At 42.8% G+C, this 25,059-nt stretch overlaps 2 protein-coding genes across 2 annotated transcripts in view; both read left to right on the top strand.

Annotated features, from left to right (window-relative positions):
- The first annotated feature begins 316 nt into the window (after positions 1-316).
- The window catches only part of LOC142940553 (deoxyribonuclease-1-like), a 113,223-nt gene continuing 88,480 nt past the window's right edge, over positions 317-25,059 (top strand). Inside the window, exons 1-7 of the mRNA XM_076083085.1 lie at positions 317-454; positions 1,178-1,266; positions 1,428-1,514; positions 3,334-3,443; positions 3,831-3,943; positions 4,049-4,200; positions 4,309-4,402. Coding sequence (XP_075939200.1) covers positions 317-454; positions 1,178-1,266; positions 1,428-1,514; positions 3,334-3,443; positions 3,831-3,943; positions 4,049-4,200; positions 4,309-4,402 — 783 coding nt within the window. The remainder of the gene's footprint in view (positions 455-1,177; positions 1,267-1,427; positions 1,515-3,333; positions 3,444-3,830; positions 3,944-4,048; positions 4,201-4,308; positions 4,403-25,059) is intronic.
- LOC142945202 (deoxyribonuclease-1-like) lies at positions 19,050-24,855 on the top strand. Its single transcript, XM_076086625.1, has 8 exons — positions 19,050-19,187; positions 19,915-20,003; positions 20,165-20,251; positions 22,099-22,208; positions 22,595-22,707; positions 22,813-22,964; positions 23,059-23,149; positions 24,808-24,855. Exons 1-8 carry the CDS (start codon positions 19,050-19,052, stop codon positions 24,853-24,855), a joined length of 828 nt encoding a protein of 275 aa, XP_075942740.1.

The following is a 25,059-nucleotide window of genomic DNA, read 5'->3' as shown; positions in this document are numbered from 1 at the left end:
ACGCTACTCTGCCTGGTCTGCGTTTGAGTTCTCTACCACACCCCGTGACACAGGATGCCTCTGCAAAAAGCAGCACATGAAACGCCGGGTTGCCGACTCGCTTTGAGATAAAGTGCCAGGAATAGAGATCCTGCTGCGTGTGTCCAGGGGTGCAGGTGTTGGTGCGTCTCTGACTCCCACAGCAGGGCAGAGAGTCTTTCAGGCTCCTCTAGCATGCAGTATAACTATTACATGCTAACTGTCCATGTGTCATGAAATCAAGATTTAGGATGATGTATTTTAAATATACACACTAATGTGACCTCTTTGGCTCAGGATGCGTTGGGTGTGTGTGTTGGGCCTCTTGTTGGTCCTGCTGCATCTGTCTACCTCCCTGCTGCTGGGAGCCTTCAACATCCAGACATTTGGAAAAACGAAATCCAAAGACGTGACTCTCATGAATTACATCAGCAAGGTCTGAAAATGTTTTTTTGTTTTTTGCATCCAATATTCCTTTTTTCTAAGACTGTATCTCATCGATATAAAGAGGATATATTTTGAACAGCGCTGAGTAACGTTAAAATACCACAAGGTTTACCCGACATCTGGCCTCCCTTCAATTGCAATAAGTTGGTAGCACATTAGAAAGCACATTAGAAGTATGAGCATGTCGTTAGATTTAGTTACAATACTGTATTGTTCAGAGGCTTTTGGAGATTAAAGGGGCACTCCAGCTATTCTTTTTCAAATCCATAAAGTTGGGGGACTCACAAGAGGAGATTAAAATAAATTGTAATAAATAAATAAAAATGGATCCTACATTTCCCATAATGTCATTTACTGACTTTGGTCTTTGTTAGTATTTGATAACAACACAGATTAAATAAATGAAACAAGTTATATGGGGGCAAGTGATTAAAAAAAAAAAAGATTAACGTTGAACCCTGTTATGACCAGTGAAGCTTTTAAGTGAGGAATTAGTGAAGTACCCCTTTATTACCTAGAACAATAACCATCACAGATTATTTAATTTGAGTGGAAAAGGAGATGTTATGTTGGTTCACCTCTTTTAGTTCTGTTTCTCTTTGTTTCAGGAGAACTCTACTTGAATGGAATGAAACTAAACAGACCACTAATATAATAAGACGGCACTGCAGCAAGAACTCTAATCAGATATGTGTTGTTTTCTGTTTCTCAGATTGTCTGTCGCTACGACATCATTCTGATCCAGGAGGTCAGAGACAAGCGTGTGCCAGTGACCGACAGACTCCTGGACGCCGTCAACAAGTTAGACTAACCACACACCTTATATAGTGCTTATATTACTACACACAGAATATAGTGACCTTCTGTAGAAGTTAAGTTGGACGGCTCATGAACTCACATTATGATTTGAGACAAACTAAATGATGCTCTACATCTGTGTGTGTTTGTGTGTGTTTACGCAGTCGTTGTCCTCAGTTCTCGTACGGCTACATCTACAGCGAGCCTCTGGGTGATACTTCCTACAAGGAGAGATATCTCTTCCTCTACAGGTAAACAGAGAGAGGCAAAAACAACCGATCCTCTGCAGGAATCCTCCGTTGAGACCCCACATCAGTGAACAGACAACAAACTATTTATCTTTTAAAGTTATACTTCAGATCTGCACAGTGTCTTTGTCCTTATTGTCAGCGATTAGTGCCAGAAAACTACTGATGTAAAAGTAGCCAACATTACAATTCAAATACTCAACTACAAGCATTCAACATCATAAGTATTATCAGAAAAACATAAAGTATCACAAGTATAACCACATAATGCAGCAGACTGAGCCCTGTCAGAGTAATAGATTACAATGCTAGATTATTATTGTTAGCTGGTCTTGGTGGAGCCAATTTGAACTAATTGATATACTGTTGGGCAGTTTAATCTGTACCAATGCGTCATGTTACAATGTATGTTACATGTTTTATGTGAAAGCACAATCTGAAAAGTAACCTTAAGTAAAGTAACTGAAGTAAACCTTCATTGTAAATATTTGCCTCTGAGATGTAGTGGGGCGGACGTATTTAGTAACAGGAAATGGAAACACTCAAGTACAAGTAACTCAAAATAGTACATGTGTATAGCGTCCAAAACTTGCAGCAGAATGTAAAGCTTAAGTTGACACGTGTTTCTAGTCCTATGCACATAGCTCACACACTGCTCGTAGGTGAAAGCAAAAAAGGTTTTATTGATCCAATTTCCCTCGTACAAGTTGGTGAAACAACTTCCTTTCTTCCTAAAAGTATCGCTGTTTATCTGGACACACTCAAAGAGTCCACAGATTAATCTACAGATTGTTCCACAACATAATCCACATAACACGGTTACTCCCCACCACAGGTTGTTATGAAAGATGGTTCAGTACAGATATTAGCAGATCAGAGTTTAAGGTAAATATGGGTGATCATGTGTCACATGCTGTGCTAGAAAACTCTACACTTTTGACAGCTTTTCGTGCCATCGAATGCAATTTCTCAACAAAGGCACTTAAAGGGCCAGTGTGCAGGATTTAGGAGCATCTAGTGGTGAGGTTGCAGATTCAAACCAACTCAACGCCTCTTCGCTCATCCCTCCTTTTACAAGGATGTCGGAAAACTACAGGCGCCTTCAGGTAACACAAAAAGCCAACGTTTGGTTTGTCCATTCTAGGCTACTGTAGAAACACGGAGGACTCCGTGAAGAAGACACACTCTCTATGTAGCTATGAAAGACTCATTCTAAGCTAACAGAAACTCAACGATTCATAGTTTCAGGTGATGAAAACATGCAACAAACATCACTCTGCCAATAGATCCCCCAAAATCCTACACACTGTTCCTTTTTGAATGCAAATGACTTGCAGATGTGTTGTGAAAAATTAAAATGCATTTGAAATTCCCATTTTATATGGAATGTCACATAATTGCATAACATGCACAATATACAGCATAGCCCAGCATACTATCTACTATATAAATAGCCCACTTTAAAAACACCAAACACATCATGAAATCTAATTTCTGCAAAGAATACTGGTGAATACAGAGTACGTTTTGGTCCAGCTGTATTTAGTAATACAGACTTCCTTTGGTAATTATACTTAAATTTGTTTGGCAAAAACAGCAAACATGACACATCTGCACATTACATTCATCCATTCACACATTCAGGACCGGTCAAGCTGCTCCCGAGTGGTCACAGGACCGATAAACGACGATGATAAACAACTTGTGAAAATGCTCCAGCAATGCTGTGAATAGCTGACTACAAGAAAGAGTTGATGAGCTTTAACCGCTTTTTGAAGACTACTTCAAAAGCAATGTGTTAAGTACTATCTTTCCTCTGCAGGGTGGGGATAGTGTCCGTGGGTAGATACTACACCTACGACGACATTCCCTACGGTAGCTACAGTCGCTTCAGCCGGCCGCCCTTCATCGCTGAGTTCTCCTCACACACCGGTAGGCTCTGAAAGAGTGCAGCAAAGAACAGAGAGCGATAACTCTTCCTCACTGTAGGACGCCAGTGATGTAGATTGCCTCTCTCGTTAGGCGACCAACTGAGAACTAAACACCAGACGTGTGTGAAAGATTCTGAGGTCACGATCCGTTGGTCACCAAGGCCCCTTTAGAAAATGTTTTGTCTTCAGTAGAATTCTGACTGCCATACAGTATTTATGTCCGCCAAATAGGGCCGGCAACTCTGTGCTGCCACATTTAAAAGACAGTGAGCTCACTTTTTTGTTGTATGAATCATGTCTGCCATATCCAAAACATCAACTTGTCTCTTGTCATCTCGCATTTCCCTCTTCGTTCACTCACTCCTTTCTCCTTCCTCCTGTTTTATAGCTGTGGGGAAGTTTGTTCTGATCCCCCAGCACACCTCTCCAGACAAGGCTGTGCTGCAGATCGATGCCCTCTATGACGTGGTGACTGATGTCAACACCCGCTTGAACACCAATGTGAATGTTCTCCTCCAGAAAACACAATTATTTTTTTTTAAAACTGGATGATTAATTTGTTATACGAGATGGGGATGGTTGAAACTATTTCTACTCTCCCTGCAGAACATCGTGCTGCTGGGCGACTTCAACGCTGGCGGCACTTACGTAAAAGACTCCGACTGGCAGAAGATCCGCCTCTTCACGAACAAGAGTTTCCACTGGCTGATCACCAACGATCAGCACACTTCAGTGAAAACCGGCTTCCCTTATGACAGGTGCACACACACACACACACACACACACACACACACACACACACACACACACACACACAGGTGTACATATACAGGTGTACAAATCCACTCCTCTTCCTGTATCTGCAGGATTGTGATCACTGATGACATGAAGAATGGAGTGGTGACTGACAGTGCTGAGGTCTTCAACTTCATGTCGGCCTTTCATCTCACCGAGCAGCAGGTAAAAACAACTTTAGCTTTAACTCTCTGTGATAGAATTCACATCAGTTGCAATTTACAAAAAGACCGGGTCTATTAAGAGCAGTTTAACACTTTCATGTTTTCACCATAGAAATAAATGAAGGAGTAGAACGGACATAGAACTAGGCTCTGGCTCAGTGCTACAGCGGGTCGTCCTTCAATCAGAGGATGGCTCCTGAAAGCTGTGCCTTCAGTGTATGTGTGGGATGAATGTCAGTTAGTCCTGAATGCTTAGTCCTGATGGACAGGTGGCATTTTGCATGGCAGCCCCTGCCATCAGAATGTGAAAGGGTGTGAATGGGTGAATGACATGTAGTGTTAAAGCAAGTACATTTAACATTTACATTCAAATCACTCTCTGTCTCTCTCTCTCTCTGTCTCTCTCTCTCTCTCTCTCTCTCTCTCTCTCTCTCTCTCTCTCTCTCTCTCTCTCTCTCTCTCAGGCATTGGCTGTCAGCGACCATTTCCCTGTGGAGGTGACGCTGAAGTAGAAGGGTACCTGAATCATGAGTGCCAAAACCGTTGCAGAGACCTCCACGGTGAATTGGGATAATAATGACTCAGTGGGGGAACCTGCTGCAACCATGCAGCATTGAATTGACTAGACCAAAATAAAGAAATTATTTCTAATATTCTGTTTTATTGTCATTTCTTTCAATGTTTGAAGCAGCACAAACAAAAGTCCATTCACCATTATTGTATCAAGTAGCAGCGACATTTTCAGAGGTATGTATCGAAAACGTTGCACAAAAAACTAAAGCTATCTGCATGTCATGACGCCAGCAGTAGTAGCAGTACGTCTGTCTCTGTTGCCTTGAAACCGAAAGACTTTATGAGGATCATTTTTAAAGATAAAAATGAAAGTGACGATGTGATTTTTAACAGCTTCATTTCATTCCTTAATCACACGAATCAATCCTCTGACAACAAAAACCATCATTGCTTCAGATATTTCAGGCTAAATGTAGATAAAACTGTTAGATCACAAAGGCATCGCCCACTGTGGGCTGTTCAAATGCACCCAGGGTTACTTTCATTAGTTATGGTTCATGAAGGTACAGCAAGGCTAGGCACTCGGTGGAGACCGGCCTGTGGCAATAACTGACTGTTCACTAAAGCCCTCCCCCGAAGAGCAACTGTCCAATCACCGCTTAGCAACCGTAACTGGGCACAGTAGGTCTGTGAAGCTTTGGCTAACTAGCATACTGAATATTTCACAAAATATGGTTTGATGGTAAATTGGAACGGATTGATGTTACTTTAAATAAAGTATTTAGAAATTTGGATAGAAAACATTTATGTCACTGAATCACTGGTGTCTGTCAAGGTTCAAGGTTAAGTTATTGTCATTGTCCAACACAGGGTTAGCAACAGAATGGAGTTGGTCCTTTCTGCTACATGAGTGAAACAAACAAACTACTTATTATGGTGAGTGTTCCACCAGCTTGCTGGTTGAACAGTGAAGGTGAGCTGCTGCAGGGAGCTGTACTCAACCATCTTAGCACAATTGACACAAATGAACATGTGACACCGAATGCGTTTTTCAACTGAGTGCATCATTCTATTAGTTTCCCCTCTCTCCTCTAGCCCCTTTTCTTTTTAAGCATTAAGCATCTCCATATACATGCCCAGCGACTTCTGAATGGAGTCTTTGGTGATGAAGTTGACAAAGTGTTTGATGTCGGCGTCTCTGTTGGACGTCAGCTTGTCGATGGTTGGCTTCCTCATCATGGACTTGGTGATCGCTCTGGCGTGGTCTGTGAAGTGCACAGATGAACAATTGTTCTCCAACTGTCTTCATCATTTTTAAACACAACACATGGTGAGGAGGATTTATTATTACTTTTATAGTCATTTACAACAATCGGCTAAAATAATGAAAATAAATCATCCGTTTTATTATCATTTACAATAATATATATGAAAATGTTTTAAAATTAAAACCCATAAAATGTCCAATCCAAAAATACATGTCTGATTTAATTATTGATTTAATTATAATAATTTGAACAGAGTGCATTATGTTCCCTTTTGTTGCGAAACCAGCAAAATCATACTTAAATAAAATGAATGAGAAACAAAAAAGTACAACGTGGTTACTCTAAGGATGTATACAGAGAACGGGTAAATAAAACTGATTTACGGAAGCTGACCTCTGTAACAACAATGGGTGTTCGCAATGGTAAACACTCTTAATCTGCGTCTCCTTTTACAGGCTATGATCTGCGTTCACTCAAGCAGCAGCACAATACGGTGGAAGAATAAATAGCAACAACTCTGCACACACAACAATGACTTTGATTAAACTATGTTAAAAACTGTATTGCATCAAACAATTGTTGAGGTATAAAACTAAGGATGTGAGAGCCTGCAGGCCGCAGGTACGTTTCTGCTGCGAGCTTCTTACTGCGCACGCGCACCATAAAAATGGGCTGGGTCCGGTTCAAAATTATAACAATATTTAATGTACTACACAAAGTTCACTTACAATCTGAATTAACTATCAATAGTAATGTTCTCGAGAACACATGCACGCATCTCACTCACAGGTCTGAATCCAGGTACTGAAAAACGAGAGCGGAAGTGGTCTGAGGAATGCTCTCTAGAACGTTGTCTTTTATATCCCCTGACAGTCGGAAAGTGTCCGAACTGTCCTAAAACGTCTGAATGGTCGATTAGTGATTGGCTCCATTTGAATCCTGTCCCCTCCCTGGATCGATCCTTTCTGGCAAACATCCTGAACTCCTCCTCTCTGACCTGCTGGTCAGTTGTCCGTCCCTCTGTTCTCTGCTGCACCTCTGAAAAGCCTCACTCAAAATGATCTCTTTCTGACCCTCAAACCTATTCATACAGTGTTTTAATACCTTTAGTGACTATACTTCTATGGTTTAATACATTCAATGAGTAAAATACTGTAACATATAATATGCTCTATAAGTAAGAATATTGTAAACATAATACATTCCATAAGTAAACATATTGTGACTTTTTATTATTGTGACACTTCTACTCACCACTAGGGGTGTTATTTAATCCTACTTATAATATTTCTAATACTGAAATCCTTCACACAATCCACAGATTAATCGAAAACTTGATTCTTGCTGTGTACATGGATAAATGACTAATGTTGCTAACATACTCCCATCAGCCCACGTTTATTTATTTATATTTATTTATTTTTCTTCTAATGTTACCCTGGTATGTGCTTGCATCATAGACGGACCATTTTCTTGCATACGGTCATTCTATTACCATCACTTTTATTTTGACATATTCTTACTGCCGCTGACTGCCAGTGCCACAAGAAGGATCTCGGCCCTGCTCGACAGTGGACTTCAAGAGGAGCCCCCCAACACCACCATACCCAACAGCACAGTGTCTGTGGTGGAGACCTTCAGGTTTCTGGGATTCACAATCTCCCAGGGTCTGAAGTAGGCCTACAACATCGACACCGTCAGGAAAAAGGCCCGGCAGGAGCTGCTGATTCTGTTTTACTCTACCACCATCCAGTCTGTTCTCTGCTCCTCTATCACTGTGTGGTTTGGATCGGCCACTAAACAGGACAGAAACAGACTACAACGGATTGTCAGGTCTGCAGAGAGAATCATTGGTGTCAGCCTGCCCTCCATCCTGGACTTGTACACCTCCAGAGTCAGGAAACGGGCTGGAAAGATCACTGCAGACCCATCACACCCTGGACACAAGCTGTTCCAACTCCTCCCCTCTGGTAGGCGCTACAGAGCTCTGTACGCCAAAACCACCAGACACAGGAACAGCTTCTTTCCACTGGCCGTCACTCTGATGAATAATTAATCAGATATACTGCACTGCTACCTCCATTTGCACTATCACCTCAATTCCACTGTCATTGCTGTATAGGTTTATGTTCATATATATATATATATATATATATACAGTGGGTACGGAAAGTATTCAGACCCCTTTAAATTTTTCACTCTTTGTTTCATTGCAGCCATTTGCTAAAATCAAAAAAGTTCATTTTATTTCTCATTAATGTACACTCAGCACCCCATCTTGACAGAAAAAAACAGAAATGTAGAAATTTTTGCAAATTTATTAAAAAAGAAAAACTGAAATATCACATGGTCATAAGTATTCAGACCCTTTGCTCAGTATTGAGTAGAAGCACCCTTTTGAGCTAGTACAGCCATGAGTCTTCTTGGGAATGATGCAACAAGTTTTTCACACCTGGATTTGGGGATCCTCTGCCATTCTTCCTTGCAGATCCTCTCCAGTTCCGTCAGGTTGGATGGTGAACGTTGGTGGACAGCCATTTTCAGGTCTCTCCAGAGATGCTCAATTGGGTTTAGGTCAGGGCTCTGGCTGGGCCAGTCAAGAATGGTCACAGAGTTGTTCCGAAGCCACTCCTTTGTTATTTTAGCTGTGTGCTTAGGGTCATTGTCTTATTGGAAGGTGAACCTTCGGCCCAGTCTGAGGTCCAGAGCACTCTGGAAGAGGTTTTCTTCCAGGATATCTCTGTACTTGGCCGCATTCATCTTTCCTTCAATTGCAACCAGTCGTCCTGTCCCTGCAGCTGAAAAACACCCCCATAGCATGATGCTGCCACCACCATGTTTCACTGTTTGTACTGGGATTGTATTGGGCAGGTGATGAGCAGTGCCTGGTTTTCTCCACACATACCGCTTAGAATTAACGCCAAAAAGTTCAATCTTGGTCTCATCAGACCAGAGAATCTTATTTATCATAGTCTGGGAGTCTTTCATGTGTTTTTTGGCAAACTCTAAGCGGGCTTTCATATGTCTTGCACTGAGAAGAGGCTTCCGTCGGGCCACTCTGCCATAAAGCCCCGACTGGTGGAGGGCTGCAGTGATAGTTGACTTTGTGGAACTTTCTCCCATCTCCCTACTGCATCTCTGGAGCTCAGCCACAGTGATCTTTGGGTTCTTCTTTACCTCTCTCACCAAGGCTCTTCTTCCACGATTGCTCAGTTTGGCTGGACGGCCAGCTCTAGGAAGAGTTCTGGTCGTCCCAAACTTCTTCCATTTAAGGATTATGGAGGCTACTGTGCTCTTAGGAACCTTGAGTGCTGCAGAAATTCTTTTGTAACCGTGGCCAGATCTGTGCCTTGCCACAATTCTGTCTCTGAGCTCCTTGGGCAGTTCCTTCGACCTCATGATTCTCATTTGCTCTGACATGCACTGTGAGCTGTAAGGTCTTATATAGACAGGTGTGTGCCTTTCCAAATCAAGTCCAATCAGTTTAATTAAACACAGCTGGACTCCAATGAAGGAGTAGAACCATCTCAAGGAGGATCAGAAGAAATGGACAGCATGTGAGTTAAATATGAGTGTCACAGCAAAGGGTCTGAATACTTATGACCATGTGATATTTCAGTTTTTCTTTTTTAATAAATTTGCAAAAATTTCTACATTTCTGTTTTTTTCTGTCAAGATGGGGTGCTGAGTGTACATTAATGAGAAATAAAATGAATTTTTTTGATTTTAGCAAATGGCTGCAATGAAACAAAGAGTGAAAAATTTAAAGGGGTCTGAATACTTTCCGTACCCACTGTATATACTTCTGGATATTCTATATTTATATTTATTTGTACATAGTCGTTAAACGTTAAATGTTTACATCTGTTCTACTTTTTTTGGTTGTCCTTGTTTTATGTTTTTTTACATTTCTCTTGTTTATTTGCGTATACGCATACATGGCCAATAAAGCTGATTCTGATTCTTCCTCTTCGACCCAGTTTTCTGAACCCTCCCCCCAACCCCGTTTTTGTCTCTCTCTCTCTCTCTCTCTCGCAGGATTACAGGCACAACGGGGGACTCTGCACCACCAGAGCTTCCGAAGAGACGGCCCCCACTCTACAGTCTCCATTCCCCCCGTTCCCGCCAGCCACCATTACATTACATTACATTACATTACAGTCATTTAGCAGATGCTTTTATCCAAAGCGACTTACAATAAGTGTATTCAACATCGGTTTTCGAGAGAACAACTAGTCACCAGAAGTAATAAGTGCATGTCCCTACCTCAAACAAGCATCTAAGAGCATAAACCAGAGCCAACGTACAGTGCAGAAACAAAGGAATGCAATAAGTGCCACAAGCTAATATAAAAACAATAAGTGCAATAAGCTAGTATGAATACAGTAGATGCTAGGTAAGTGCTAAGTGGAAGGGTAGGCCTTCTTGAAGAGGTGAGTTTTCAGCCTGCGCCGAAAGATGGGCAGCGACTCTGCCGTCCTGACGTCAGTGGGGAGTTCATTCCACCACTGTGGGGCCAGGACAGAAAACAGCCGCGACCGGGTCGATCGGCCGCAGGGACCTCTGAGTGACGGGGCAACCAGTCGCCCCGAGGTAGCAGAGCGAAGTGGTCGGGCCGGGGTGTAGGGCTTGACCATGGCCTGGAGATAGGAAGGAGCTGTTCCTTTCACTGCCCTGTAGGCTAACACCAGAGTCTTAAACTGGATGCGGGCTCTTACAGGTAGCCAGTGTAGAGAACGGAGAAGGCAAGTTGTGTGGGAGAACTTGGGGCGATTGAACACCAGGCGAGCTGCAGCTTTCTGGACAAGCTCCAGAGGTCTGATGGCCAGCGCCGGGGCTCCGGCAAGTAGTGAGTTGCAGTAGTCCAGGCGGGAGATGACAAGAGCCTGGATTAGCACCTGCGCCGTCTCATCAGTGAGGAAGGGGCGAATCCTCCTGATGTTGTAGAGCAGGAATCTGCAGGAGCGTGTAACCGATGCAATGTTTGCTGAGAACGACAGTTGGTCATCCAGGGTCACACCCAGGTTTCTCGCAGTCTGTGTTGGCGTCACCACGGTATCATCAATGGTGATGGACAGGTCTCGGTGCGGGCAACCCTTCCCCGGGAGGAACAGTAGCTCGGTTTTGTCCAGGTTGAGCTTGAGGTGGTGTGTCGTCATCCACTTCGAGATGTCAGCCAAGCACGCAGCGATGCGTGCCTCCACTTGAGTGTCCCCGGGGGGAAATGACAAGACCAGCTGGGTGTCATCGGCATAACAATGGTAGGAGAAGTCATGCGAGCGAATAACAGAACCCAGAGATGTTGTGTAGAGCGAGAAGAGAAGGGGGCCCAGGACTGAGCCTTGCGGAACCCCCGTAGTCAGTATGCGTGGTTCCGACACAGAGCCCCTCCATGACACCTGGTAGGATCGACCTGTCAGGTAGGATGCAAACAGGGAGAGTGCAGAGCCTGAAACGCCCATCCCCTCGAGGGTGGATAGGAGGATCTGGTGGTTAACAGTGTCAAACGCCGCAGACAGGTCCAGGAGAATCAGGACAGAGGAGAGAGATTTAGATCTCGCTGCATGAAGCGACTCCGTCACCGCAAGGAGGGCTGTCTCAGTCGAGTGACCCACTTTGAACCCGGACTGGTGAGGGTCCAAGAGGTTGTTTTGGTGGAGATAGGAGGATAGTTGAGTAAAGACAGCACGTTCAAGTGTTTTGGAAAGAAAGGGTAGAAGAGACACCGGTCTGAAGTTCTTGACATCAGAGGGGTCAAGTGATGGTTTCTTCAGAAGGGGGGTGACTCTAGCAGTCTTGAAAGCCGTGGGAAAGTATCCTGAAACAAGAGATGTGTTCATGAGGTGGGTGAGAAAAGGAAGGAGTTCACTCGCAATAGACTGAAGAAGAGGGGAGGGGATCGGGTCAAGGGAGCACGTGGTGGGGCGGTTAGATGTAACAAGGTTGAGGACCTCGTTAGGGGAGAGGGGAGCAAGATAGGGTAAGATGGGGCATGGAGAGGGGAGGGAGAGCTGTGGGGAAAGAGCTGGAGATGGTAGAGAGGGAGAGGGTGGACAGGGGGGCTGAGAGAAGGAGGATCTGATATCGTTTACCTTCTTGTCAAAGAAGTTGGCGAAATCGTCAGGGAGAAGGGAGGACGTAGGAGGAGGGGGTGGGGGTTGGAGGAGTGAAGAGAAAGTTTCGAAGAGTTTTTTAGGATTGGAAGCAGAGGTTAGGATTTTGGAGCGAAAGAAAGCAGCTTTAGCAGTAGATAGAGTGATGGAAAAAGTGGAAAGAAGAGCTTGGAAGTTAAGAAGGTCCCCCGGGAGTTTGCCTTTTCTCCATTTACGCTCAGCCTCTCTTAGGCTCCGTCTGTCATTACGCACTGAGTCCGACAGCCACGGGGCAGGTAGGGTTGGCCGTGCAGGCCTGGAGGTGAAGGGACAGAGGTTGTCCAAAGAAGAGGAAAGGGTGGAGAGGAGAAGATCAGTAGCAATATCAGGGGATAGGAGAGAGAAGGCTTCAGGGTCAGGGAGAGCAGAGGTAACAGAAGATGAAAGATCAGCCGGGGAGAGGGAGCGGAGATGACTACGGGTAGAAACCAAGTGGGTAGGTGGTGGAAGTACGGGGGGAGAGGAGAGGGAGAGGGAGTACGACATGAAATAGTGGTCAGAGAGCTGGAGGGGAGTGACGGAGAGGTTAGCAGTAGAACAGTGTCTAGTGAAGATAAGATCCAGCTGGTTGCCGGCCTTGTGGGTAGGAGGAGAAGAGGCGGGGTAAAGGTCAAATGAGGAGAGGAAGGAAAGAAGCGGTTCTAATTTATCAGTCTGGATGTTAAAGTCTCCGAGCAGGATGAGTGCGGAGCCATCATCATGGAAGTGTGAGACTAATGTGTCGAGATCTTCCAAGAACTCACCAAGAGGGCCTGGTGGGCGATACACAACAGCAATGGTGAGCTTGACTGGATAAGTGACAGTAACCGCATGAAATTCGAAAGAGGACGGGGAGAACTGAGGAACCGAGACAAGAGTGTATTTCCATTTTGGGGAAATTAGCAAGCCAGTACCACCACCCCGCCTCGCAGCTCTGGGAGTGTGAGAGAAAGAGTACACTTCTGACAGAGCTGCAGGTGTGGTGGTATTTTCTGGCGTGATCCAGGTCTCAGTTAGAGCAAGAAAGCTGAGAGAGAGCAAGGAAGCGTAGCCCGAGATAAACTCAGCTTTCGGCACTGCCGACTGGCAATTCCAGAGCCCTCCCGATACCACTTGCTCAACATGAGCTGAGAGAGACACCAACGGTCCCCGATCGCTCCCCTAACCTTCTTTCTACAACCCTCTCTACCCTCCTCTTCTTCCCTACATCCCTTCATCCCTCGACCCCTTCTGCTTCCTAAATCTAACGATCATTCCATCACGCAATAAACCTCTTGAAACTCATATTGTTATTGCCGTGGTCCTTGTTAGTGAAATGTAACTTAGAGAAGCCATATGGATCTGTGGCTCTCCAAAGCAGGCGTCAGCTGTACACAGTGTTCTACACATGGTGCAGTTCGACACACACACACACACACACACACACACACACACACACACACACACACACACACACACACACACACACACACACACACACCCGCACACACACACACATCAACATATAGCAAAGTCATACGGCCAAGTATTGAACACAGACACCTATTGCAAAACGTACACACATGCATGACAACAGATGGCCGAGCGATAAACCATGAACCAACTGAACATGAACTATATTAGTTCCTCTTCTGGTGATGCCTGCGCTTAGCCAGGTATACACATACAGTTCCTCTTTTGATGTTTCATGCGTTTTAGCCACAAACACATACAGACAAAGGTAACCTTTTATAACATATGACCTATATATTATTATTATTCTTGATATTTTACCACTTATTGCTTAGGGATAGGGCTCCATACCTCATAAAGGTAGCAGTCAAATAAACTTGCCAAAGAGTACATATATTTGAAAGTTTACTCTGTTATATAATCCATGCTTGGCAACAAACCTGTATAATTGTTTTTTACTGTGATATCATGTTTCCATTGTCTTGTACCTAACAGTGAGCAGATGTGCCATACGTCCTTTGTAACAATGTGGGGGGGGGGGGGGGGGGGGGGGGGGGGGGGTCACTAAAGTCAGAATAGACGGAAGGGGGTCAGATAAGGTCCTGACCAGAGCAATAGCCTGTCCGGGCGGAGTTCAGTGCTCCGAGCTGTCTCACAAGACAGACAGGAGAGGGCTGGACTTCCTCTGCCTCTTGCTCAGCTGATGATAAATACCTTCGATTTTAGAAGATCAGGGCAGAAGAAGGGGGAGCGGCAGGTCGTAACCTGTGTTCAATTTAAAATTAATTTAACCAATCTCCGGACTTTTTGGCAATACACTTTGCTCACTGGTTTAGGTTTTATTCTTTTTCTGGTGTTGCAAACTTGTTGTCGACAGACCACTTTTTCTCTGAATTGGAATCCAAATAAATATACTTTGAATTGAATTAAATAAACAAGTGAAAACGTAACTATTTGCTACATTTTTCCATCCCGGACGGGACATCGAAACCAAGAGAGAGGGGTCTCCTCTAGGGGGAGATCGTTCAGCCCCTGCGGTAAGCTGCAGCACACTCACACCATCTCACACACACACACACACACACCCACACCCACCCACACACAGACACCCACACACACGCACACACAGACACACACACACATATCAACATATAGCAAAGTCATACGGCAAAGCATTGAACACACACACCTATTGCAAAACGCACACACATGCATGACAACTGATGGCCGAGCGATTAACCATGAATTATCTGTGACCAACTGTATTAGTTCCTCTTCTGGTGATGCCTGCGCTTAGCCAGGTATACACATACAGTTCCTCTTTTGATGTTTCATGCGTTTTAGCCACGAACACATACAGACAAAGGTAACCTTTTATAACATATGACCTATATATTATTATTATTCTTGATATTTTACCACTTATTGCTTAGGGATAGGGCTCCATACCTCATAAAGGTAGCAGTCAAATAAACTTGCCAAAGAGTACATATATTTGAAAGTTTACTCTGTTATACAATCCATGCTTGGCAACAAACCTGTATAATTGTTTTTTACTGTGATATCATGTTTCCATTGTCTTGTACCTAACAGTGAGCAGATGTGCCATACGTCCTTTGTAACAGTGGGGGGGGGGGGGGGGGGGGGGGGGGGGGGGTCACTAAAGTCAGAATAGACGGAAGGGGGTCAGATAAGGTCCTGACCAGAGCAATAGCCTGTCCGGGCGGAGTTCAGTGCTCCGAGCTGTCTCACAAGACAGACAGGAGAGGGCTGGACTTCCTCTGCCTCTTGCTCAGCTGATGATAAATACCTTCGATTTTAGAAGATCAGGGCAGAAGAAGGGGGAGCGGCAGGTCGTAACCTGTGTTCAATTTAAAATTAATTTAACCAATCTCCGGACTTTTTGGCAATACGCTTTGCTCACTGGTTTAGGTTTTATTTTTTTTCTGGTGTTGCAAACTTGTTGTCGATAGATCACTTTTTCTCTGAATTGGAATCCAAATAAATATACTTTGAATTGAATTAAATAAACAAGTGAAAACGTAACTCTTTGCTACATTTTTCCATCCCGGACGGGACATCGAAACCAAGAGAGAGGGGTCTCCTCTAGGGGGAGATCGTTCAGCCCCTGCGGTAAGCTGCAGCACGCTCACACCATCTCACACACACACACACACACACACACACACGCACACACACACACACACACACACAGTCACGCATTCTTAAAGTAGGAGAGACCTGGGGACACCTCACTCCGAGCACTATACTAAACTATAACGTAGGTATAGGGAGTGGAGGGAAAATTTAATTAAAATCAAGAGAAAAAAATTAAGATCCATGTTTTGCGGTCGAGAAAATGAAAACGAATGAACAACTGATCGTGTTGTTGTTCGTCATATATTACTGTTTGGTATAATTGACCCGTACAGGTTTCTCTCTTAAAACTCTTTAGAACGTGCGGGAGCACCACACGCGACACAATATATAAATACTCTGTTACAAGTAAAAGTCATGCATTCAAAAAAGTAGTCCTATAGCATCAAAATATAGCTTATTTACTGAAAGAACCAAACGTAGTAGCTATTCATTGTGTTGAATGTCCCATTTCATTATAATGTATTTTATAATACTGGATTATCATAACTGATGGGTTTATGTGTAATTGTTACTAATGCAGCTGGTAAAGGCAAAACTAATTTTAACAAATGTATATGCTGAGATTCAGCATGATCTATATTAATACATCATATTTTATAAATGTATATTTTATTTTTATTTACAATCTGAAGCTGCAAAGTAACTAAAGCTGTCAAATAAATAAAGTGGAGTAAAAAATATGTACTTCTGAATTGTAGTGGAATAGAAATATACAGAAGCACAAGATGGATGTACGGTGCATGGATATGGATATACTCAAGTAAAAGTACCTCAAAAGTACAGTAGGCCTACTTGAGTAAATGTCCTCATTCCACCACTAAAAGCCACTTACTGATTCCATCCATCACAGCACAATAGAACATTTTCTGAGGTCTCAATAACGGCACACCCATCATCACACTATCTCTGCCCATCTTGTGAAATATGAATGAATTTTGAAACAATGTGAAACTTAAGTTATTAATGAAAGTATAAAATGTTTTACCGTCAATAATTATCTTTAATTATTTCTACCTCAGTAATGTCCCATCTTATGTGAAGGAAACATAACAACCATGTTCCACTATGATCGCTACATGACATTGATGTTCATATATTACATGATTATATTTAAGAATGCATCTACCTCTGAACAGATAAATTAATAAGTGTATAAGTAAGTCTATCCTTCAGAAAACAAGTGTGACTTAAGACGATACATATTATATTTCCAGGCTGTAGTTTGGTTCACCTCATGTTTTTACGGGAGATATTACTTTACATTTTGGCGTGAAAACCATTTAAACATGACTCAATAGAGGAGAGAGATTTCATCACACATGACCTCAAATCAACTTCCTTTATCACATATTCACCATCTGATGCCTTCTCACTGCTGCTGTGAACGCCGCAGGTAAAAACAGCCTCTGTTGATCATCTGCACACTCTCAAGAGGTGCTTTGACCGGTGGAATTATCAGATAATAATCCTTAATAACCCTTCTAATGTTAATATGGTGATTTGCATTGTAAATTTAAGCACTTCAATGATCAATTTCTCCATGTAAACACACGTTAAAATATGTAGCTACACAACGATAGCATTTTTGTTTTTCACAATTTAAAGTTTTTAAGGTGCAAGTTTGAAAGTAAATTTCTCTTATATTTTTAGAAATCTTTTTATTTCTAAATGCAAAAACAACACGAGCCATTAAATGCTCTCTCTAAGTTGTATTGTACATGCTTGTATTCTCAGTGGTTGGTGCATAACAGATTTATTATGTATCAATTGTGAAATCCTTCCACAAAACATACTGCAAATGTTGTCATTTGGAATTTTACTTCCATAATATTTTCCAAATAAGTTCTTCCACATTCATCTACTGTCAGGTTCAATGTGTTTGCATGCAACCCTTACATGGGACCTGACAGAAAATGCACTTTTCCAGAAGACTCTACACTTCCAAACACATCATAGCAGTACACACTCTAAATGTCACACAGCAGGGGCGGATCCACACGTTGTGAACATTCGGGGCTCAGCCCAAACCTGGTGGGGGGCTCAGTCATTTTTTAGTGACCTATTTACGGCAGCTTTGTGCACGCAAGCAAATTGAGATAATAGAACAACTAAAATCTATACATCTTTCAGGAGAAACATGATAGTTGCCAAGGAAACAATCATCCTGTAGAGTCTACATGCTGTATTGTATCTTCTTGTTCTCAAACGGTATTCATCATTCTCAAAGTCAAAAATTGTCTTATGTTACTATTTCTTAAATTCCATGACATACTTAATTAGGCTAGGAATTAAGCATTAATGATCTGGAACCTATTTTTGTTACACAGTTGGAGAACAATTCTTGCAGATTATCTAACATTATACACAGGGACTGGTTTTGCTTAGTAAGATGTTACTAACAGAATAATGATTCTCCTGCTGGAGTAATAATTTACCCAGGATGTCACGATCAGGCTTTGCCTTCTGTGTTCTGTGTGTGTCTTTCTGTATCCTCACTCTACCTGTCAGCCACTCCCTCAGCACCAGTCTAACTCCCTTCACCTGCCCCTGATCACTAATCAAGCACTCCCTCATCAGCACAACTCTCCTCACCTGTTCTAGCCACTATTTAAACCTCTGCCTCTCAGTCACTCACTGCCAGATCATTGTGTTCTACCGGCCCATTTGTCTTGTCCTGTTACCGATTTCCCCGTCTGCTTGCCTTGTCTCGTTCCTGCTGGACTTTCCCCCTCGTCTCTTGTCTTGTGCTTGGACTCCCTGTTGTGTTATGATAACGATTCCTATTTGTGTTGAATAAACACCTGCTTCACGCTACTCTGCCTGGTTTGCGTTTGAGTTCTCTACCACACCCTGTGACACAGGATGCTTCTGCAAAAAGCAGCACATGAAACGCCGGGTTGCCGACTCGCTTTGGGATAAACTGCCGGGAATAGAGATCCTGCTGCGTGTGTCCAGGGGTGCAGGTGTTGGTGTGTCTCTGACTCCCACAGCAGGGCAGAGAGTCTTTCAGGCTCCTCTAGCATGCAGTATAACTATTACATGCTAACTGTCCATGTGTCATGAAATCAAGATTTAGAATGATGTATTTTAAATATACACACTAATGTGACCTCTTTGGCTCAGGATGCGTTGGGTGTGTGTGTTGGGCCTCTTGTTGGTCCTGCTGCATCTGTCTACCTCCCTGCTGCTGGGAGCCTTCAACATCCAGACATTTGGAGACAAGAAATCCAAAGACGTGACTCTCATGAACATCATCAGCGAGGTCTGAAAATGTTTTTTTGTTTTTTGCATCCAATATTCCTTTTTTCTAAGACTGTATCTCATCGATATAAAGAGGATATATTTTGAACAGCGCTGAGTAACGTTAAAATACCACGAGGTTTACCCGACAGCTGACCTCCCTTCAATTGCAATAAGTTGGTAGCACATTAGAAAGCACATTAGAAGTATGAGCATGTCGTTAGATTTAGTTACAATACTGTATTGATCAGAGGCTTTTGGAGATTAAAGGGGCACTCCAGCTATTCTTTTTCAAATCCATAAAGTTGGGGGACTCACAAGAGGAGATTAAAAGATAATAATAGTAAATGAAAAAAAATGGATCCTACATTTCCCATAATGTAGTAATTTCCTGACTTTGGTCTTTGTTAGTATTTGATAACAACACAGATTAAATAAATGAAACAAGTTATATGGGGGCAAGTGATTAAAAAAAAAAAACATTAACGTTGAACCCTGTTATGACCAGTGAAGCTTTTAAGTGAGGAATTAGTGAAGTACCCCTTTATTACCTAGAACAATAACCATCACAGATTATTTAATTTGACTGGAAAAGGAGATGTTATGTTGGTTCACCTCTTTTAGTTCTGTTTCTCTTTGTTTCAGGAGAACTCTACTTGAATGGAATGAAACTAAACAGACCACTAATATAATAAGACGGCACTGCCGCAAGAACTCTAATCAGATATGTGTTGTTTTCTGTTTCTCAGATTGTCTGTCGCTACGACATCATTCTGATCCAGGAGGTCAGAGACCCGGATCTGGAAGTGACCACAAGACTCATGACGGCCGTCAGCAAGTTAGACTAACCACACACCTTATATAGTGCTTATATTACTACACACAGAATATAGTGACCTTCTGTAGAAGTTAAGTTGGACGGCTCATGAACTCACATTATGATTTGAGACAAACTAAATGATGCTCTACATCTGTGTGTGTTTGTGTGTGTTTACGCAGTCGTTGTCCTCAGTTGGTGTACAAGTACGTCGTCAGCGAGCCTCTGGGTAAAACTTCCTACAAGGAGAGATATCTCTTCCTCTACAGGTAAACAGAGAGAGGCAAAAACAACCGATCCTCTGCAGGAATCCTCCGTTGAGACCCCACATCAGTGACCAGAAAAGAAACTATTTATCTTTTAAAGTTATACTTCAGATCTGCACAGTGTCTTTGTCCTTATTGTCAGCGATTAGTGCCAGAAAACTACTTATGTAAAAGTAGCCAACATTACAATTCAAATACTCAACTACAAGCATTCAACATCGAATACATAAGTATTATCAGAAAAACATAAAGTATCACAAGTATAACCACATAATGCAGCAGACTGGGCCCTGTCAGAGTAATAGATTACAATGCTAGATTATTATTGTTAGCTGGTCTTGGTGGAGCCAATTTGAACTAATTGATATACTGTTGGGCAGTTTAATCTGTACCAATGCGTCATGTTACAATGTATGTTACATGTTTTATGTGAAAGCACAATCTGAAAAGTAACCTTAAGTAAAGTAACTGAAGTAAACCTTCATTGTAAATATTTGCCTCTGAGATGTAGTGGGGCGGACGTATTTAGTAACAGGAAATGGAAACACTCAAGTACAAGTAACTCAAATAGTACATGTGTATAGCGTCCAAAACTTGCAGCAGAATGTAAACCTTAAGTTGACACGTGTTTCTGGTCCTATGCACATAGCTCACACACTGCTCGTAGGTAAAAGCAAAACAGGTTTTATTGATCCAATTTCCCTCGTACAAGTTGGTGAAACAACTTCCTTTCTTCCTAAAAGTATCGCTGTTTATCTGGACACACTCAAAGAGTCCACAGATTAATCCACAGATTGTTCCACAACATAATCCACATAACACGGTTACTCCCCACCACAGGTTGTTATGAAAGATGGTTCAGTACAGATATTAGCAGATCAGAGTTTAAGGTAAATATGGGTGATCATGTGTCACATGCGGCGCTAGAAAACTCTACACTTTTGACAGCTTTTCGTGCCATCGAATGCAATTTCTCAACAAAGGCACTTAAAGGGCCAGTGTGCAGGATTTAGGAGCATCTAGTGGTGAGGTTGCAGATTCAAACCAACTCAACGCCTCTTCACTCATCCCTCCTTTTACAAGGATGTCGGAAAACTACAGGCGCCTTCAGGTAACACAAAAAGCCAGCGTTTGGTTTGTCCATTCTGGGCTACTGTAGAAACACGGAGGACTCTGTGAAGAAGACACACTCTCTATGTAGCTATGAAAGACTCATTCTAAGCTAACAGAAACTCAACGATTCGTAGTTTCAGGTGATGAAAACATGCAACAAACATCACTCTGCCAATAGATCCCCCAAAATCCTACACACTGTTCCTTTATGAATGCAAATTGTTTGCAGATGTGTTGTGAACAACGTAAATGCATTTGAAATTTCCATTTTATATGGAATGTCACATAATTGCATAACATGCACAATATACAGCATAGCCCAGCATACTATCTACTATATAAATAGCCCACTTTAAAAACACCAAACACATCATGAAATCTAATTTCTGCAAAGAATACTGGTGAATACAGAGTACGTTTTGGTCCAGCTGTATTTAGTAATACAGACTTCCTTTGGTAATTATATGTAAATTTGTTTGGCAAAAACAGCAAACATGACACTTCTGCACATTACATTCATCCATTCACACATTCAGGACCGGTCAAGCTGCTCCCGAGTGGTCACAGGACCGATAAACGACGATGATAAACAACTTGTGAAAATGCTCCAGCAATGCTGTGAATAGCTGACTACAAGAAAGAGTTGATGAGCTTTAACCGCTTTTTGAAGACTACTTCAAAAGCAATGTGTTTACAGGAAGTGAGAGATGTGGTTAAGTACTATCTTTCCTCTGCAGGGTGGGGATAGTGTCCGAGGGTGAACACTACACCTACAACGACATTCCCTACGGTTTCTACACTCGCTTCAGCCGGCCGCCCTTCATCGTTGAGTTCTCCACACACACCGGTAGGCTCTGAAAGAGTGCGGCAAAGAACAGAGAGCGATAACTCTTCCTCACTGTAGGACGCCAGTGATGTAGATTGCCTCTCTCGTTAGGCGACCAACTGAGAACTAAACACCAGACGTGTGTGAGAGATTCTGAGGTCACGATCCGTTGGTCACCAAGGCCCCTTTAGAAAATGTTTTGTCTTCAGTAGAATTCTGACTGCATACAGTATTTATGTCCGCCAAATAGGGCCGGCAACTCTGTGCTGCCACATTTGAAAGACAGTGAGCTCACTTTTTTGTTGAATGAATCATGTCTGCCATATCCAAAACATCAACTTGTCTCTTGTCATCTCGCATTTCCCTCTTCGTTCACTCACTCCTTTCTCCTTCCTCCTGTTTTATAGCTGTGGGGAAGTTTGTTCTGATCCCCCAGCACACCACACCACTCAAGGCTGTGCTGCAGATCGATGCCCTCTATGACGTGGTGACTGATGTCAACATCCGCTTGAACACCAATGTGAATGTTCTCCTCCAGAAAACACAATTATTTTTTTTTAAAACTGGATGATTAATTTGTTATACGAGATGGAGACGGTTGAAACTATTTCTACTCTCCCTGCAGAACATCGTGCTGCTGGGCGACTTCAACGCTGGCGGCACTTACGTAAAAGACTCCGACTGGCAGAAGATCCGCCTCTTCACGGACATGAGTTTCCACTGGCTGATCACCGACGATCAGCACACTTCAGTGAAAACCGGCTTCCCTTATGACAGGTGCACACACACACACACACACACACACACACACACACACACACACAATCAGGTGTACAGACTCTAAATTCCACTCCTCTTCCTGTATCTGCAGGATTGTGGTCACTGATGACATGATGAAGGGAGTGACTGGCAGTGCTGGGGTCTACAACTTCATGTCGGCCTTTGGTCTCACCTTGGACGAGGTAAAAACAACTTTAGCTTTAACTCTCCTCTGTGATCGAATTCACATCAGTTGCAATTTACAAAAAGACCGGGTCTATTAAGAGCAGTTTAACACTTCCATGTTTTCACCATAGAAATAAATGAAGGAGTAGAACGGACATAGAACTAGGCTCTGGTTCGGTGCTACAGCGGGTCGTCCTTCAATCAGAGGACGGCTCCTGAAAGCTGTGCCTTCAGTGTATGTGTGGGATGAATGTCAGTTAGTCCTGAATGCTTAGTCCTCATGGGCAGGTGGCATTTTGCATGGCAGCCCCTGCCATCAGTGTATGAATGGGTGAATGACATGTAGGGTTAAAGCAAGTACATTTAACATTTACATTCACATTCAAATCAATGTGGCAGGATAGTCAGAGCGTGGGCCATTTTTTTGTTTTTAAAATTCTATACAAGTTTCTAAAAGCAATTATTTAGTCATGAAAAAGAACAGAGTATTTAAGAGTAGCTCCTTGCTGTGATAAAATCCTACAAACCACTTAATGTTTCATCCTCTTGTCACAGCGTAGGAAAGCACATCGCTATTGTCATGGATCATTTATTGTAACCAGCATTAACTAGCTAGCTAGCTAACTAGTGGACAGCTGACTAAGTGACTAGCTTGCTAGCTCCATCATGCTTTAATGCTACACTGGTTACAGAATATGAGCTGAGCTGCAGGCTGGAGCTCTGGGTCTAACTCCGCCTTACTCCCCGCCACTCCAGGGAAGGACAAGCTAGCATAACTATCAATAATCACAATTTTTTTTTATACTGGTCAAATGAACACAAAACCGTTCATTGCGTTCTACTCCTATTCCATTTCAATGGTTTTCTCCTTGCAGCAGTGATGTAGAAGTATAGTGACGGCTTGGTCAATGCACAGTGACATCACTGTTGGGAGGTTACAGGTGCAACAGATTCTGAACACGAGGAGGTGTCAGTAAGGTGTTATTATGGATCCCACTGCTCTTCTTGGCAAGACCCGCCCTGCGCAGCCATTCAAGCGCAAGGATTGGCCAGCAACCATGCTCACCGAGGTACTGGTAGCCTGATTTGTTCAGGTTCTATGTCCTGACCAATGGGTTGTACTGGCCCAAACTAGTAAAGGTCTAATGCCTAACACTAACATTGTCACCAGCTACACAGGGCGGTTTTGCCAAGAAGAGCAGTGGGATTCATAATTACACATCAGTGTATCAAAGTCCACCTCCACGCACCTCTAAAACTCACCAAATAATCAGATTTCAGGAAGGTTATGTGCTGGAAATTCCCAGACCAGCCGAGCAATAGTTCAGCTCAGGGCCCCAAATAATGCAGCAAATTTTAATTGTTGACTATTTTTTAAAACAAACTTGCACACATGCTTGGAAAACAGTCAGCAGTTTTGGTTGATGGTGCTGAAACATGTAAAACCAGTACTGTATGTAGTCCTTTAGTGATGCAAGTGAAAAGGGTATTTTGATGACTTGAGTTTTACAAAACATAATAAACCTGTTTTCTGTCTAACCGAGGACATTTTGCTGAAGCCGGACCAACTAGAAATTGTGCCACAGGAGAAACCTACGATGTTTTTTTTTTTCTCTCTCTCTCTCTCTCTCTCTCTCTCTCTCTCTCTCTCTCTCTCTCTCTCTCTCTCTCTCAGGCATTGGATGTCAGCGACCATTTCCCTGTGGAGGTGATGCTGATGTAAAAGGGTACCTGAATCATGAGTGCCAAAACCGTTGCAGAGACCTCCACGGTGAATTGGGATAATGATGACTCAGTGGGGGAACCCGCTGCAATCATGCAGCATTGAATTAACTAGACCAAAATAAAGAAATTATTTCTGCTGTTCTGTTTTATTGTCATTTCTTTCAATGTTTGAAGCAGCACAAACAAAAGTCCATTCACCTTT

Source organism: Anarhichas minor, unplaced genomic scaffold (genome assembly GCF_050575085.1).
Source record: "Anarhichas minor isolate MPS153535 unplaced genomic scaffold, ASM5057508v1 ptg000007l, whole genome shotgun sequence".
Taxonomy (NCBI): domain Eukaryota; kingdom Metazoa; phylum Chordata; class Actinopteri; order Perciformes; family Anarhichadidae; genus Anarhichas; species Anarhichas minor.
This window is presented reverse-complemented; position numbering and strand designations above follow the sequence as displayed.